General features: G+C 41.5%; 1 protein-coding gene across 1 annotated transcript in view; it reads left to right on the forward strand.

Moving 5' to 3' along the window:
- Positions 1–18,554, forward strand: part of PHF2 (PHD finger protein 2) — a 190,869-nt gene that overhangs the window by 155,436 nt on the left and 16,879 nt on the right. Inside the window, 6 exon segments of the mRNA XM_074283656.1 lie at positions 1,010–1,396; positions 3,444–3,563; positions 7,294–7,412; positions 10,651–10,829; positions 11,050–11,123; positions 13,524–13,681. Coding sequence (XP_074139757.1) covers positions 1,010–1,396; positions 3,444–3,563; positions 7,294–7,412; positions 10,651–10,829; positions 11,050–11,123; positions 13,524–13,681 — 1,037 coding nt within the window.

Below are 18,554 nucleotides of genomic sequence, written 5' to 3' on the forward strand. Positions count from 1 at the left end.
GCCCAGTCCCTGAAGGAGAGCCCAGCTCCCAGGAGCCATGGCCCAGCCCCCAGAAGTGATTGAGTGGTCAGAGGTAGGGCAGACCCACTGCTCCTAGCCTGCTGGGAAAGGGTCGGGGACAGGTGTGCTTCTTAGGAGACCCTCACCCTCAGGGCTGTTTCTGGCCTGAGCCCTCATCATAGTTGTTGGTGGAATCAGGCAGATCACTGAGATCTTCGGCCCTTACGTCCCAGCTCTGGAAAGGCTTTCTGTAACATTGGCTTCTCTTTGGGCCGCCATGTTTTAGAATTCGCACTGGCAGACTGGAGCAAGTCCAGAGCGGGGAAAGTCAAAATGGCCCAGGGTCTCGGCGCCCTTTCATAGGTGGAAGTCTGTGTAAATAGCATCTGAATCTTAAATTCTCAGCCAAAACTTGTCAAACCTTGGTCCAGCCCTTTGGCTGTACCTTAAATCTCAATAACTGCTACATCTTTTTGTCAGTCATGCTGCGCTTGTGGTGGCTTGGTTATGGAAGATTCTCTGTTCAAGGTATCACGGTCTTAATCTTCCTAATTATCCTTTTTTCTTCTTTGTCTTCTCCTTACATTCCTGCCCCTCTTACTACCTCTCCCTCCTCCCCAACTCCCTCTTCCTTCTTCCTTTCTCCATCTCCTCCTCTTCCCCCACTCCCCACCACCTCCAGAAAGAAAGCCTACCAAGATGGTGGTGGGGATGGCTCTGATTACCAAAAGGGTAGGATCAGAACAGGTCTCCTCCACAAAATGGAGATCCAGCTTTTCCGTGTCTGAGAGTAAATGGCTTTGGAAGGCGGTTTTGGAAAGAGTTATTTCTGGTTGCTAGTTCAGGAGGGAACCAGGCATTTTTTTTCACGTGACTTTCTTTGGATTGAGTGTGATCTCGTTGTGATGATGTTTCATGGGTCTGGAGAATCTCTCTGGGGTAGATGATGGCGCAAGGAAGGGTTCGGTGGTAGTAAATGTGACAGCGAACCCTTCTCCTTCATTTCCAGAATGCATTGAAAGTCACTAACCCGAAGTCGGTGCCAATGTCTCTCCCAAGGAAGTTTGCCCCATGGAGAAGGAGAAGGAGGAGGCCCCCATCCCCTGTACAGGTCACCCCACCTCCCTCCCTGGTGGAAAAATCTTCTAAAAAAAAGACTCCCAAAACAATGAAACCACCCAAACCATCCAAGATCCCCAAGCTTCCCAAACTCCCTAAACCACCGAAGCCTCCAAAGCCCCCGAAGCCCCCCAAAGCTCCGAAGATCAAGGAAGGAGGCAAGAAGAAGGGGAAGAAGTCCAAGGAGTCGGCTTCCCCCACCATCCCCAATTTGGACTTGCTCGAAGCCCACACGAAGGAGGCACTGACCAAGATAGAAACGCCAAAGAAAAGCAAGGTGTGTGCTTCTCCCCAGCGCCCCGGGCTTCCTGGGTAGGCCGAAGGAGATCGAATGCCGTGGAGGTTAGGACTTAGTAAAGTGAGGTTTCTCCTCCTCACAGAGAGACTTTCTTATGATCATACCTACTTCTCAGTCTTGTGGGTCTAGGCTCTTAGCTGCTGCTCTCCATGGATTTAATAACCTTTCCCCTTTCCCAGGAGACTCATCTGAAATCAAAGTGAAAACAAGCAGAGGCAGACACGGAATTAACTGAATCAGGAGATAACTTTGGGGGTTTCTGTATGTTATAGGTACTTCTTGGCTCATGGCCATATTCCACAAAGGCCCTGAGTTTAGTCAACCAACCAATGATTATTTATTAAGCCCCTGTGGTGTGCTAGGCAATGTACTAAGCATTGGGGATACCAAAAAGCAAAAGAGAATTCTTGCTTTCATTCCAATATAATGGAGGACACAAGAAAGCAACTACATATGAAGCAAGCTATTGCAGGATAAATGAGAAATAATGGCGGGGCGGGGAAGCAGTGGAATTAAGAGGATCTGGGGAAGGCTTCCTTTAGAAGGTGGGACTTTAGATTGAGACTTAAAGGAACCCAGGGAGGTTGCTAAAGAGTGGAAGAGGGAAAGCGTAATAGGCATGGTGGATAAGTCAAGAAAGCTGAGAGATGGAGTGTCTTATTCCTGGAATGGCCAGGAGGCCAGTGGATCAAAGAGTACACGTTGGGCAGTGAGGGATAAGACTAAAAAATGGGAGGGTTTATGAAGGGCCTTGAATGCCAGACAACATTTAGACATTTAGACCGAGTTAAAGATGTCTACTGGACATCCAACTTAAGGTGTTTGAAGGACAGTGGTAAATACAAACTAGGAGGTCAGTAGAGCCATTGGTAGAATTGAGAATGATCAGTGTAGGGCTGGTCACTAAATCCATGGAAACTGATGAGATCACTGAGAGAAGTAGTATAGAGGAAAAAGAGGACTCGGGGAAGAACCCCGAGGGACACTTATAATTAGAGGGGATGTTCTGGAGGAGGACCCAGCAAAAGAAAGAGAGAAGTGGTCAAAGGAATAAGGGAAAAAATCAGTAAAAAAGATAAATCCAATGACTACACTGATACTTTATAAAAATATGTCCATTCAATGTCAGAAAATCCTGTGATGTAGGTATTAAATGTATAGTCACTTCATTCTTCAGTTAAAGACATTAATGTCTTACCCATTATCTTGAAATCCAAGCCTTACCATTAGGCTTTCATTGACTTCTGCAGCTTCTCCACATGGATTCTAGGGTTCTGTCCGAGTCAAGCAGAGAAGGGTGACTGCATTTCCACAGGACAACTCTGAAGTGCTTGAAGATAGTTCTTCATGCTTCCTGTTTCTCTTCCTCCTATTCCTTATCACTAGGGCAAGAACCCATGAATCAGTGTTGTATTCATTTGTTGTTTGGCACCTGAAGGTAAATCCCAGGACCAGGGAATGGTAGTTATGGAGAAGATTTAGGTTTAAGATAAGAAAAAACTTAACAGAGCTATTCCAAAATATGCTTGAACAATATAGTACCCTGCGAATAGTACACTTTAAAAAGTTTATTGAGCATGACAAAGTCAAAGAAAAGTTTTTCTTTTTAGTGCTGTGAAAAATGTGAGGTGGAAGAGGGTCAAAAATAGTATCTTTCAAAAAAGTTCAATATCAACTGAAAAGTTGGGAGACTTTTGGTAGATAGACATGGCAGACAGGAGAGTAGGTGATGTTGGGGAGTCAAGTTCAAGATGGAAAGATGTTTCCTAGGATATACTGATTAAATAGAGGGCAGGGAGAAGATAATTTGCTTTTTAAATTAAAACAAGTGAATTAGTTAAATTAGCTAAAAAAACCAAAGAAACCACAAATGAATTTCAGGCATTTGAATGAGAGGTGACTGAAAATTGCATCTTATAATAAATAGGCTGTGTATATTTGAGTGTTCACCTGAGGAGGGAGCGCTGCATCCTTTTCCTGCCTTAGATGCTAAGTGATGGCTCTTCCCCCACTTTTTCTTTTATAGGTTTCAAAGAATGTTTTAAGTGTCCCCAGCAAAGAAGTTACTAATAAACAAAATGACATGGAGAGGTTTGAAATCCGAGAACAGAATAAGACCAAAACAGAAGCCAAGTGGAAATATAAGGTAAGGCTGGAGGCATTAAGGTGTACTGGGGACAGTCTCACCTGAGACCTGGCCTTGAATCCTGACTGACATGCATGTGCCAGCTGGGAGACTTCATGGGCATGGCCCCCCGTCCGTCTGAACTATGAGGAGAAGACAGAGGCGCAAATGATGTGATGCATCCAAAACTCCAGCTCAGTGTTGGCTCTTGTTGTGAGCTAGTAGAGAGGATGGGGCTTTCCTGAATCAGGAGTGTATTTGTTTCTCCTCTACACTTCTAGAAAGGATCCTTGTTTTATTCCTTCTGCTGTCAAGCAAAGACCAAAAAGGTCTCACTTCCTTAGAGTTGGGTTTTAGAATTGGGAAGGACCTTAGAGATGGATGAGACCCACCTGTCTTTGTAGGCAGAAATCTCCTCCACCTTTTGCCAGTGGTCACCCAGCCTCCACTGGAACACTGCCTGTGAGATAAGTGCCTTCTGCAGCAAGCCGCTTCATTGCAGGAAAGCTCTCATTAGTCTGAAATCCTTCCTTTTATTGATTTAAAATTTTGTTCTTGTCTACTTCTGCCCACTGCTCTTCATTTTTCTGGCCTGTGAGAAAATTCGTTCTTTTCCATCTTGTATTTGAAAATGGTGGTGATATTTCCCCAACCTAATTGATAGGGCTGCAGCTCTAGATCTGGAAGGGACCACAGGAGCCCAGGAGCCATCTATCTAGTCAAACCCCCTTATTTTACAGATGAGGAAAGTAGGGGACAGTTCTGAGGTTTTACAAATGCTGAGCGTGGGAAGTGAAATTTGACTTCACTACCATTGATCTTTCCATTGTATTGCCCTACTTCTCTTCCCTTTTCTAGAACATATGATGGAACTAGTGACTCAGAAAAATCAAAGTCCAAAGTGTGTCTCTTGTATTTTTTTTGGCGAGGAGTCAGGGTCACACAGTTAGGAAGCATCGAGTCTGAGGCTGGGATTTGGATTCAGGGGGTCCTGCCTCCAGGGCCAGTGTTCTGTCTGCTGCACCATGCAGCTGCCCTACTTTTTAGCCATGTGACTATGGGTAAGACATTAAGCCTTTCTGGTCTTCAATTTCTTTATCTGAAGAATGAAGTGACTAATACCTTTAATACCTACATCACAAGGTTTTCTGACATTGAATGGACATAATATATGTAAAGTATCAGTGTAATTATTGTATTTCTCTATATCTTTTTTTCTAATGCCATGTATTAATAGCAGACTCCTAGGTCTGGAGATATTACTACATGTAAGACACGCAGTTCATTTGTGTCTGCTTATCTAGACAAATGAGCCCTTTTGTTCTTCATGATGGTGGCCATGGTCCTCTCGGATGCCATGTTGTTTCCTAGGAACCAATGGCTTACCTGTTAAGAGCTGCACCTGCCTTATTCTGAATCCTCCCTTTTAGCTGGGTGACACCCCTCTGGTTTCCGGTTCCCTTGAAGTAGATGATTGCTAATGTGCCTTCCAGCTATGACAGAGAAATGTGGTCCATTAGAAAGAGACCTGTGGCCGAAGTCAGAGCTTGGGTTCAAATTCTGCCTCTGGAGCAAGCTGTCTCTGTGGCCTTGCCTACTGTTCAGGGATGCTGGAAAACCCAGAGAAGACCCCAAAACTACAAATGTAAGAAATTAATAAAAGAAGTCTCACTTCTAGAATGAGGGACATGTGCAGAATCAGTGTTGTAGGAACGCCTTGGGCTGGCAACAAGCTAGACAGACCTGAAAGAATATAGGTCACGGCCAATGAGCATCTTAGTCTATTCTCGGGGTTCAAAGGATTTCTCCAGCACATCTGCCATCTAGTGATTGTCTAGTCCAATCTCTTCATTGGTTTTGTTTTGTTTTGTTTTTCAATTTTTCCATTTTACACTAGAGGAAACTGGGTCACAAAGCTAGGGCAGTGATGTATTTAAGGTCATATGGCTTCTGGGTGGCAGACTTAGGAGTCCAAATTCTCAGCTTTATTCATAACTCATCATCTCCTCCTTTTGGCTTCTCCTGACCACTCACCCCTCCCTCCCCTCACCAGTCAGGAGAATGCAGGATGCAGGCTCACCCAGCCTTGGGCTGGGGAGGGGACACTGGACCGAGCTCATTTCTCCCACCTTTCCACACTATTCTGCTTGTCATAAAGCAGCAGATCTGAGCTGAAATGCTGAATTGTTCAGCTCAAAATCCCATAGGATCCCTTCTGGCACCCTCTGCCCTCTCCATCACTTCATGACCAGCACTTTTCTCAGTGCGTGCATGTACAGCCATTATCAGGAACATTTGCTGATGTACCTTTCCCCAAGGCATAACTGAGCTCAGCTTGGCTCAGGCCTGAGCTGCCACGTTGGGTCTGCACACCTTTGTTTTTCTCCTGCATCACAGTGACTGAATGATGATTCTGGTCTCAGATAAGTTCTTCTGCATCCAAGTTCCCCATCTATAAATAAGAGTTGTTATTATCGTGAAGGTCCTTATTTCATCACTTGGTACAATTCTCTGTGATGAGCCAGTATGGGCATCTGGCAGGCCTCTTGCTGACTAGGTGTTGGATGTTGATCCATGTGGATGAATGCCAATGAGATATTGTGAATGTATATTTATCCAGTGGGACAGTTGTTTATGCTACAAGCAGGGAAGAATTGGCCAATGTGGCCTTCTTCCCAGAGCAGGGAAGTTTTCTGTGCTTGCCTTCCAGAGAAGGGAGCCCCCATCTCAAACTTTGAGCATTTATTGAGATGATAAATAATATCTTTATAGCTGTTTTATTTATTAAATAATAATTTAATAATGTATTTAATAATCTTGTAGGCTTTTTTAAGGCAAGAAAATGTGTTTCTTAAAGTTAATTTCATTGAGAAAATTAAGTTTTTTGCATTGATTTTTAAAAAAATTCATTGATTTGATTTTTAAGTCGTTAGAAGATAATTTCTCTTTATATCTTCTATAGTACATATATACATGCACATAGTACATAGTAGGTGGCTTAATGGATGTTTGTTGAAATGAATACTTTCTGCCAATTTGCAGATAGGTCAGTATCTGCAAGGACCACGCTGTGAGGCATGTAAACCTCAGTTAATTGAAAGAACTCCTAGCCATGTAAGAGCATAACCATTTGACTCTTTTTTTTATGTGCCACTTAGGAAGATGTTTTTTCAACAAAGGATGGTATTTTGCTCTTTTAAATGGTTTAGATAATGTCTATATAGGTTTCTTTTTTTTTTCTTTTAAAAAATTTATTCGTGTTCTTTAAAAGAAACATATATGTGTGTGTATGTATATATATTGACAGACTGACTGGTCATTTTGGACAGCATGTGCCTCATTCCCTACCTGGAATCTATAATTTTTCTACTAGAGAAGAGAAGCCTGCTTCCTAGTTATTCATCTGAAACCATACTGGGCTAATGGAGCTGGAGCTCTGATGCTTTTCAGTGCTGTCTTCATTTACATTTCTGTGGGTGTCATGTATATTGTCCTTCTGCTTCTTATTTCTCTCTCTGTCAATTCAAACATGTCCCAACCATATTTCTTCTGTTGAAAGTTTTCACAGGTGGGGAAATAGAATTGGGCTTGATAGGGGATGAGGAGCATTTTAGACACATCTATCTGAATATGCTCCCCTGGGCCTCCAGGAGAAATTTAGCAATTACATTTCTTTTTTATTCATGGGTTTTCAAATACTTTTTTTTTTTGTGTATCCTTGTAAATGTTTCTTAAAATATTTTTTTTTCAGAATAGCAAACCTGATTCCTTATTGAAAATGGAAGAAGAACAGAAATTGGAAAAAACTCCTTTATCAGGAAATAAAGATAATAAATTTATGTTTTCTTTCTCTAACAAGAAACTTCTAAGGTAAGTAGCAACATGGGTGAAGAGAGTAGATAGATTTATTAATGACCTCTTCTAAGACTTCATCACAGTGGATCTTTGGCTTTCCAGAGGCCAAAGTGATTGAAAGCTCTGACCAATTGGTGACTGAGCTGTAAAAGATTCAGTGTGAAACCAGAAATTGTCTGAAGACCTATCTGTGATTTGTGGGCCAGCCCACTCCCTCTGGAGCTGGCTTTTCAGCACAAAGTTTGTCACTAGGGGATGGACTTTTTTTTTAAACTGCTAGAAATTCATTTGTTTATTAATGCATCAAGATGTTAGTGCATTGTTGGAGTATCTGCCCACATGAAATTACAAATCCTTTGAGATGTTGAACTAAAGAAACAAAAACAGAGTAGGAAGAGACAGCAGTATGTCTTTGGAAAGAAAACAGTGGGACTCGGCAGACTTGGATTTTAAGCCTTCTGGTCATTTAGTAACTGGGCAAATCAGTTGGGAACTGATCTGTAAGTTAATTCCAAAGAAGTTCTTCTGACATTCATGAATAAAGTGACTTGCCCAAACTGACACAGCTGGGGTGTGCTTTAGGTAGGAGGGGAAGCCAGGTCTTTCTGACTCTGCTCCCCTCCCTGTGACGTGCTCCCTAGCTCTTCTTGTTTTTGTTATACCATGCCTTTATTTATTTCTGAGTAAGGGGTGAGGACACCCAGAATGCTTTTCGCCAGAAATGTATAAATCGAATTGCCAACATTTCCTCCTTGAGAGCTTTGTCTAGAGCTCCCACTGAAAGGGAAATTGCCCCTTCTGAGACAAATGAAAAAAGACAGTTTTTTTTTTTGTTTGTTTGTTTTTCTGAGGCTGGGGTTAAGTGACTTGCCCAGGGTCACACAGCTAGGAAGTGTTAAGTGTCTGAGACCAGATTTGAACTCGGGTCCTCCTGAATTCAGGGCTGGTGCTCTATCCACTGCGCCACCCAGCTGCTGCTGGATATAGACAATTTTATTCACTCATTCTCTCACTCCCCTACTAACTATTTTTGACTATGTGGCTGCCATGTGCAAAGCATTGGGAACTCCTGTCTTTCTTGTCATAGTTCAAAATAGCCTTATTAGACACTGTGAAGAGAATCACAGTTACTTCCCATAGCAGATGATCCATCACAGGGTTTTATTTGCCAAAAGAGTTTAATGATAAAAAGGTGTTGATTTGCTGCTGTTCCTGTGCAGGGAATCTTAGTAATGCTGTCAACACCTGCCAGGATTCACACAAGTGTTTTATGATCCTGCACTCTCTTAATGTGGTTCAAATATAAGTGCCCTGGGACAACTGTGGTGCCATACCAGTCAGCCACATCAATGACAAAGGAAGTATCCACTGTCAGGGAAATGGTTCTTTCACATGGTAGACACATGTGTGCATCCGATCATGTAGAGTATGTGCAAACATGCACACGTAAGAACACAGGCTGTAGTACCCCGTTATCAGAGGTTACATCCCAATCTGATAGAGTCATTGAACTCATCACAATCCAGGTTTTTGAAGAATGGAATTCTGATTTCTTGGTTTACTACATGGCCTTAAACTAACACCAGATTTTTCAAAAACTAATTCTTGCTTGCTTGCCTCTAGTATCTAAGTATTTTAGAGAGGGAACATAGCTTAATGGAATGAAACACTGAATTAAGACTCAGAAAAGCCAATTCTACCTTACCACAGTATTGCCTTGGACAAGTAATTTAAACCTCCCTGACGCTCAGGTTCATTATCTCCTAGGGTTTTGTGAGGTTCAAATAAAATGCTGTATATAAAGGGCTTTGAAAGCCTCAAAGTGCCATATAGTTTTCAGCTCACACTTTTTAGGTGGAGACCTAGTTACCTGAACAGCAAGCATTCATTAAGCTCCTACTGTGTTCTAGTGCCAAAACCAATAGACTTATATTACCTCCGTGATTCATATGGGAACAGGTTAAAACAGGTATCCTTATAATGAGTTTCAATAAAATTTCTTGAAAATGTAAAGTAATTCATGGTATTTATGTCATAATTAGTAACTTAGATACCATATGTTCTTTGTGTAGCATTCTGCTAGATCTTTGTTATGGTATCAGTGTATCTAACATTAGTGAGGTTTAAAAAAAAAGATTATCAGTTATTAATAATAGTATCTGTTTTCAAGAGGTCTCATTTCTATAACCCTGTATTATTTGGATTTCATTTTATCCATTTTTTTTTTTTTTTTTTTGCTATTAGGGAATCAAAAATATTTTCTGACAATTCCTTATATAGACCATGCATTGTGAGGGTTGTCAATGAGAACATGTCTATAATTTATATCTATATCTATTTATGTGGATAGCTATAGGTATAGATATATTGGGGAGGAGGTATAAAGAGAAGATTTGGGAAGACTGAAAAGGAAGCCTTAATGTGGGCCTCATAAGTGGGGGATGTGAAAAACCCCAAGGGTTCTTTCAGATCATGCTAAATTATTTGGGACTAATAATAGCGCACATTGACTTAATGCTTTACAGTATGTGAAAAGCTTGACCTACATTATCTCAATTGATTTTCATAATAGCTCTGTGAAGTCAGGATTATTACTGTGTGCATTTTAGAGATGAGGAAACTGAGACCACCTTGCTCAGGATCACATAGCTAATAAGTATCCAGAATTAAATACAGAATTAAAATTCAGGTCTTCCTGACTTTGACCTCAATAGTTAGTCTAAGCTCTATGCAATCCTCCTCTTGGGGATTTGAAATCATTTAGAGCAAAACTTCTTAAGCTATGGGTCACAACTCCATATGGAGTTGTGTAACTGAATTTGGGGGTCACGAAATATTTGGTAACAGTAAAAGGTTTCAAATATTCTGCCAATATGTAATTCTTCATGTAAAAATAAACACATCCATGTTTTCAGTATGCAAATTTGCTTTCATCTTTAATAAATGGTAAAATTATGCATATACTAAAGAATAGTTTTAAAATTTCTTTATGATTTATTATCAGTAAATATTTCATTTTAAAATCTATTTTAAGTATCTGTATATCTGGGGTTGCATAAAAATTTCTTGGGCATGAAAGAAAAAAGTTTAAGAAGTCCTTTTTAGTTAGTTAGTGGTATGGTTACTTGCTTCAGAGTAAGGAAGAGTCTCATGGAAGTCAACAATTCCAGTTTTAAGGAGAAAGAGTTGTGTGAATGCATGAACCTGACTGATGAGTTCTATTTTTTTTTTTTTGTTGTTGTTGTTGCAATAGCTCCAAGGGCATTAAAACCCAGACGAGTCCCGGGGTATTTGGGTCCTTACAAAACTTCAAGGAAGACAAAACCAAGCCCATTCGGGATGAATATGAATATGTGTCTGATGATGGAGAGCTCAAAATTGATGAATTTCCAATTAGAAGAAAGAAAAACACAACAAAAAGAGATTTGTCCTGTAAGTTATATTTCTTCTTGTGTTCAGTTATGGCACTGACCTCAAACTCCTTAGTTGAAGAATTCCTCAGGGGAGCATGAGGAAACATTTTCAACAAGCAGCATGTGCTGGACTTGCTTTGTAGACCCAGTCAAGAAGTGCATATCATTATCCAGATGTGTGAAAGATGAGCTTTTTCTTCAAGAAAATCCTATCATGCCAATTTCATTTTTTCTTTTAGTTTTATCAGATAAGAAGGAAACCATCCACCACACACCCGTGAAGAAGCCAAAGGTTGAATCAGTATTATACAAGGTGAGTTTGTACTTCATCAAATGTGTTATCTGTTCAGTGACATGGCTCATTGACATGTCTTGTGTTCCAACTAAGGTCACGAACTGAATAATGAAAAATGTCGTGGCATTTTGCCGTAAAACCAGAACACTAGTGATGGACTGTTTTCCTAGAAAGAACTGTTATAGTGCTAGATTGATGCTATTTGTCCTGTGCATTTTTGTGCTGGCTTTATATAGACTATTTCAAACCTCCCTTATGTCTTTAGGAAGACGGCAGATTATGGGGAATGGGGGGAGTGTAAAGATGCGTTCTATGGCTAAGGAACAACCTCAAAAACAATATTGGTTGATTTTTAACCCCAATCTTAAATGAGACCTTCGCCTGATGAAGCTGTCACTTCACAAATATGTCTTCAGGTAGAGGTTAAGATCAGTGTTAAATATTCCTCCACGACTCACAATGCCATCTTAGTTGCCTTCTCTCTTCCAGGAAGCTTTTCCCCTGATCTGCTCTGCTGGAAAAATCCCTCCCTTTTTGGGACTCTTGTATATCTATTTTGCTCTAAGTTCTCATTTATGTAATTCAGGTTCTTGTTCCATCACTCATTCTGGTGTGGAGGTGACCAGCCATGCTGGATGATGTCGTAGATGTAACGCTGGATTTAGAATCAGGAGAATTTGAGTTTAAATCCATTCTTAGACTTTCAGTGTGACCTGAATGTCAAGTAACCGCTCTCACCCTCCAGTTTCCTCATCTGTAAAATTGGGATGATAACAGCACCTTCCTCACTGGACTGTTATGAAGATAAAATGAGTTAACATATGTAAAGCATATGTAAACCATAAAGTACCAAATCATTGCTATCTGTGATGATATTGATGGTGACAATGATGATAATATTGATACAGTAAAGTCTTAGCTTTGTTGGGTCCTAACAAACAGGAAAGGCTTTCATTTATGGGCAAGCCATTGAACTATATGTAATATGATGTCCAGGCACAAAGGTGGTGAATTCTTTTAGTCTCTGTGCCATTGAAGACCACCTACTAAGTCAGGGAAGAGTCTTAAGTCTGCATTCATTCATAGAAAGAGGTTCCACACACAAGAGGAATTATAAATTGTGGATGTAATTAACGATTTCTTGGGGACACATTGCTTCTATTTTTTACCAGAACCACTGGTTTGACTGCATGTGCCCTGTCTGTCTAATCTAGGCAGCTGGGTGGTAGTGCACTGGAGAGAGTGCCGGACCTAGGCACAGGAAAATCTAAATTCTTATTCTCTTAGTCACTTGGTAGCTCCTGGGCAGGTCACTTAACTGCTGTCTGCTTTAGTTTGCTCTTGCTAAAAATGAGGATAATAGTAGCACTTAGATCCTAGGGTTGTTGGGGACGAGAAATAAAGCAAAAATGTTTATAATGTTTACAAAGTGTTTTCCAAGCCTTGATGTGCTGTATACATGCTAGCATTATGTAAATGCTAGCTATTAATCTTTGTTCTCCGTAGAAACAACTACAACCAACAGTCATTGTTCTGTACTGAATATTTATTGAACATTATGCCACCTATTGAACTTTATCTGTAGCTGATCTGTTCCAAAGAGAAAGATGTCATTTGCCACCATCCTAAAGGACAAACTGCTTTCTCTGCCCACTGTGCCCTTCTATTTTTACTGGCCATGTATGGACAGTTTTCTTCCAGATTCCTGATGCTCTTTTGCTGCATTTTTGGATCAGGTGACTGCTCCCCAGTCTGCTTCGGAATGGGAATGAAAGCAAGGCTTGTTGGGTGGGCAGCTAGTTGTTCTCGGTGGTAGCTTGTGCCGGCCATTGTTACCAACAGGGCAGAGTGCAAAGAACTGTTAATGTACAAAGGATCCCAGAATTTAGATTTAGAGTAAATCTCTTAGTTCCATGAACTCTTCACATGTAAAAGTAGCTTCTGCCCTTTTACTTTAAGGATATTGAATCTTTCTCCCTTCTTTCCCCTTCTGATAGTGCTGATCCAAATATCCTCTGTTTTAACCTGGGTGAGAGTTCTGAGAAATAAGGAAAAGGCTTCTTGACTTTGTGCCTGGAGGGCAGTGGTCCTTTCTCAAAGCTGGATGCAAGGAGAGGGGACCTTGCTAGGGCAGTATTCCTTCTGAGCCCACATCTAACCTGGTACCCACATCTATGCACAGGTACACGAGTGGGCTCAGGCATCAAGCTTTGACTCTGGCCATACATGTACTATTTTCAGAGCTCGCTTCAAACTGTTAAGAGCTCAAGTTTCTTTACCTGGCCATTTTTTCTCCCAAAGGGGAAAACAAGGGTCCTCCTGTAATAAAAATCCATTCCCTAGCAGAAGCCTGCTGTTGAGTACCATGGATCTTTGGTTCACTTTGCATCACCTGTGGGTTTTGCTTTGTCTCAACAGAGTGATGATTCATCAGATGAGGATTCTCTCCATATTGATACGGAAGCCAAGCCAGGCCGCAATTCCAAAGTAAAGAAGGAGAGTGGGAGCTCAGCAGGAATTCTGGATCTTTTACAGGCCAGCAAAGAAGTTGGAGGATTAGAGTATAACACCAACAGGTAGGTTCCTCTTGGGAATCTTTACCTGAGCTGCTGGAAAGCCTCCTGAAAACCCAAGATTGGCAATGTGCACCATGAATACAACATGCCTGTGATTGGGCAAATCATTTTTGGGGGGAGTGAGAGGGGTGAGGCAGTTGGGGTGAAGTCAAGTATCTGAGGATGTATTTGAACTCAGGTCCTCCTGACTTCAGGGCCTGTGCTCTCTCCATTGCACCATCTAGGTGCCCCTTCTACCTACCTGCAACCTACCTGTGTGTCTGGGAGGGAGGAGCCCCAGGAAATGGAAGGTGGCAAGCTCTAAGGGATGTTGACATAGTAATACATGGGATACCTCACTTTAAAAAATAATTCATAATTTTTTATTTTTATGTCATCTTTAATTTCAAATAATATTTACACATATTCACCCTTATACCCAGACTTATCACTAATAACAAAGAATAATAAAAACAAATTACTCAGCAAAGTTAAGCAATATGTCATCTTAGACCGATAGCACGTTTGATGCTTGACTCCCATAGTCCATAGCCTCATCTTTGCTTTGGGGCTGAGATTTTTCATTGTGATTATAGTGTTCAGCTTAGTTTTCTTCTTTGTACTTTACCTTTTGGTCACTGTATATATTGTTTCTTGATTTTGCTTTGCATCAGTTAGTAGGAAAGATATATATATATATATATATATATATATATATATATATATATATATATATACATATGTTTGAAATGGGCGGGCTCATACCCCAGTGACCTGGTCATCAGAGACTGTCAGTCAGATGGCCTGATTTGGGTTTTTAAAGGTGTAGATGGCTGCAGATAGGAAACAACTCTTGGGGAAACTGTTTCTTTAATCTAATGGGGCTACTGTCCCAGATCTTTGCATAACTTGGGAACTTATAGTTATATCTGAAAATAAATGGAAGCAGGCACCAAAGGGCCCTCTAACCAGCAGCCAGCTCTCACTGGCTACTCAGTGAGCTCCTCTGCATAGGATATCACCGGAGAGCTCCAGCCAAAGAGAGGGTGGCAGCAAAAAAGAGCCCCCTCTGTGTCTCACGTTCTGCTTCTCAGCATGCCGATAGGCTGCGCTGCTGGAGTTGTACGAGTATGGTAGTTCATGTCGGCTCCCTCAAGAGCAGGGGCCAATTCTAACCCTGAGAACCTTGGGAGGCTTCTGCGTATTCTGAAACCAAACCCTTGGCCCCTGACCAGGAGGAAGGGGCCCAGAAGATCTGGCAGCACCCACAGAATCAGAGATCTGACTACTGAATGGGCAGTGGGGAGGAGCCTTCCAAAGCGCTGACATTTGGAGATATCTAGAGCCTACTTATAATGACTGTGGCCTGCTCTTGAGTGATAAGAGTATCAGAGTTTGGGGGTCCATTCCAGCCCCATCATTTTATGGATGAAAAGACCAAGACCCAAAGAAGGGGCTTTGTCCAAACCCAACCGGATTGTTATCGGGGATAGGGTTTGAATCCAAGCCCCATTCAGTGCAAGTTCAGTGATTTTTTTAAACTATGTTGTGTTGTCTCAAACAGTTATCTCATTTATCCAGAATTCGATAAGTAGAAAACTTGCATGGCTGAAGACTTTTCTGTAGAACTTTTTGGGCAGTCCTTGTGAAAATGACTTCAGACACGGCCCTATCTCAGAGAATCTTCTGAATTCCTCAAGAAATATCATCACTTCTAAGACACTGTAACTACTAAGTGAGCTTGATTATGTTCGAATGCTTTCCTTGAGTTAATAGGGTTCCCTCTGTATGGTGTCTGTTACTTTTCTGTTCTGGACTACTTAGCGAGCTGATTGTGTATGTGAGCACCAGACATTTAGAGTTGGGGTCCTGGAAGTCATATCTTCCCGTCCTCTCATTTTACCGATGATGAGATTGAGATCCAGAGCACATACAGAGGGCTGACCCTCATTTCTGTCCTTTGACAGTCCGTTTAGGAGGGCCACTTGCTAGGTACCCGTCTTTCATGTCATTCAAATTCTTGACTCCTGAAAAGGCAGTAGGGTACAGTTGGAAGAGTGGGTGGCCTGATTTAGACAAAATTTGGCTAAGCCATTTGCCCTGGGTGGCTTGAGGGTGTGGACACTTGTAACTCAGAAATGAATAAGACCCCAGCTTTTTTGCAAAGGCACCAGACTCTCTAAGGCTTTGCCTCCCGGTTTTGTCCAATCTCTGTCTCAGCCTTTTGAGCCTCTGTGGTTTCTGAAATCAAAGTCGAAGCATCAGTAAATAGTGTGGTCTGAAATCCAGCCCTGCGTGTGGTTGGTAGTTCGGCAGGAATCGGTCGTATCAGTCCTTGTTCTTAAATAAACATTGGAGTTCTGATGGTGTGGGTTAAGGTCTTGATTGGAAATAGCTCTTGCTAAATCAAATGACTGTATTTTATTTCATAAATTACTATTTTGTATGCAGCCTACTCTACACAGACAGCTGTGACATGCTTTATTCTAATGGGAAAGAAATAGGAAACGAGCTCTTGATGGGGTTGTGGATGACAGATGTGGGGAAGGTTTTCTGCTAGGTATCCTGCATTTCCCTTTTTGTTTTGTTTGCTTAACAAAAAAGCCACAAAGTGAATAAACTTGAAATCTTTATCTTGGGCATTACACATGTCATTACACGGTAATGCTCTGTAGTTATGTTTATGGTGAATTTGGAGTTTTGCAATTGTAACTTGGAGTCATAAAATATCAGAATTGTAAGGAACATAAAATGTTAAGAGTTGAGAGGGCCTAGACTGCCAGAGTTAAGAAGACTGTAGAACATGGAAAGTTCAAAGTTAAAAGAGACCTGAAAATAGACTGTCAAAGCTGTCTGGAAGGGATCTTGAAATGTAGAACATTAGGAATTGGGAAAGACCTTTCTAAAGACTGTTCAGGCTGGAAGGAGACTTAGAATTTTCAAGTTGGGAATGAGGATTACAAAGCACAGATTGTTAGAACCGAAAGATCATAGAACTTAGAATTGCTAAAGCTGGAAGAGAGACTTCCAAGGCTATTGATAATTCAACCCTCATGTTCAGAGCCTCAAACTGAGTCCCAGACAGAGGAGGAGAAACTCAGGGTTTCACACAGCACAGCTGGTGTGCTCCCATGTGCTCCTCCCCGGATCAAGCTAGTTCTTTGTGAAAGTTCCCTCCTCCAACTATTTTCCAGAGTACTTTCATTTTCCTTGGACTGAGAGGACAATACAGGCTCTCTGAGCGCCATGTCATCCCTTGTCAGCACTCTTAGCTTATGAATGTTGTGTTGGCCAAATTCCTCCATTAAATAGTCATGTACTTTCCAAACCTCCCCATGGCTGGTGACAGTTCTCATGGCTCTCCATCATTAGAGTGCTGAAAATGAGCAGATGTCCATCTTCCAGCCAGTAGCCTATCCGAGAGCTCAAGCCCTCACCAGTCCTGGGAACTCTGGCTTCTCCTAATCTGGCGCCAGTGCCCTGAGCAGTGAAGGTCCTTGATGGGAGCAGGAGGTACCTACCATTCTTAGAGTGGTAGTTCTCTCTCTTCCTCATGCTGAGCTTTCGGAGGGTCTCTACAAACCCAGCAGCAGTGGCTCAGAAGTGCCAGAGGCATCAGAGCCCAGCTTCTCCCGCTCTGTACAAATGAGCAGAGGGCCAGAGTCTGGGAGGTCCTGGAGATGATACACTGGAGTTAATAAAAAAGTTCTTGTTCACAGTCTTAACCAAGAGAAAGTAAAGACACAAGCAGAAAAGGAAAGAAGTCATTTATGGACCCTGTAATAAGTCGCAGCAGCTTTCAAATGCCTAATGATGGTTTCCTGTTTCATGTTCTATATTATGTACATTTGAGAGCACAGGGCCAGAAATGAAGGGAAACTGATCTGCAGATAAATACCCTAATGAGAAACACTTTGCATTCAGTCTCTTTAAAATGGTTTTACACACATGCATGCACATGGACACACACACACATACACAGCCTTGCTCTCCCCCTTGCTGTGGTTTGACTTGGGTTTGATCAGCTCTTATCCCTTATTTGCTGAAGCCTGGTTTGCCCTAGGCAATTCCTCTCCTAATGCTCCTATTTGGTGTGTAGGGTCAGTTTTTGATGGTCCATTTCCACTGTTTTGAGGATTCACTGTTTGGGAAAAGAGTTGAAGAAAATGGGGGAAAATATGTTAATTTCTTCTAGATGATTTGCTCTGTGTTTATCACTCGGGGGGAAATAAGTTAAGGATTTTGGTATGATAATTGGAGGATTAAAGTATTATTTTCCTCACTAAGCATCTGTGTCCTGCTCATTGATTCAGCAGCTGCTAGCCTGGATTGGTTTTTATTCTCAAACATACATGTTCCTATAACTCTTGTCTATACCATACACTTATGGTGCAAATTCTTACCACCATTAGATACGGAACAATTCGATGGTGGTTAAAGTTGTTACTGGGCAGTGGAATGGGAGTTCTGTTAACAAATGAGTTTGGAAAACGTGGCGTGCAGTCAACTCTTTTAAAGTCGTTATTTTTAATGGGCATCAACTCAGGGAAAAATGCACAGATAGTCCCCAAATATGATTTTAGAAAGGGCGTTCCATCTTCTTCCTTGTTCAGGGGCTAAGCTAGATTGGAGTGAGCCTCTGTGGAAATGCTGTGAAGTAGAGGCACAACTCATTAAAACAGAAAGAGAAGAAAAAACGAGAAGTAAAGAATTTTACTAATTCCATTTCAGTCCTTTAGTAAGTGCTGACTGTTCAAGTCATCATGGAGAGACAAATATAAAAATCAAACAGTCCACATCCTCCAGAGGCATCCTTTCTACTGGCAGAGAAAGAATATTACTGTGTTAGCAGGGTGGCCATATTCAATTATGTTAAGAGCTCTCAGATGAAAGC

Source organism: Sminthopsis crassicaudata, chromosome 1 (genome assembly GCF_048593235.1).
Source record: "Sminthopsis crassicaudata isolate SCR6 chromosome 1, ASM4859323v1, whole genome shotgun sequence".
NCBI lineage: Eukaryota > Metazoa > Chordata > Mammalia > Dasyuromorphia > Dasyuridae > Sminthopsis > Sminthopsis crassicaudata.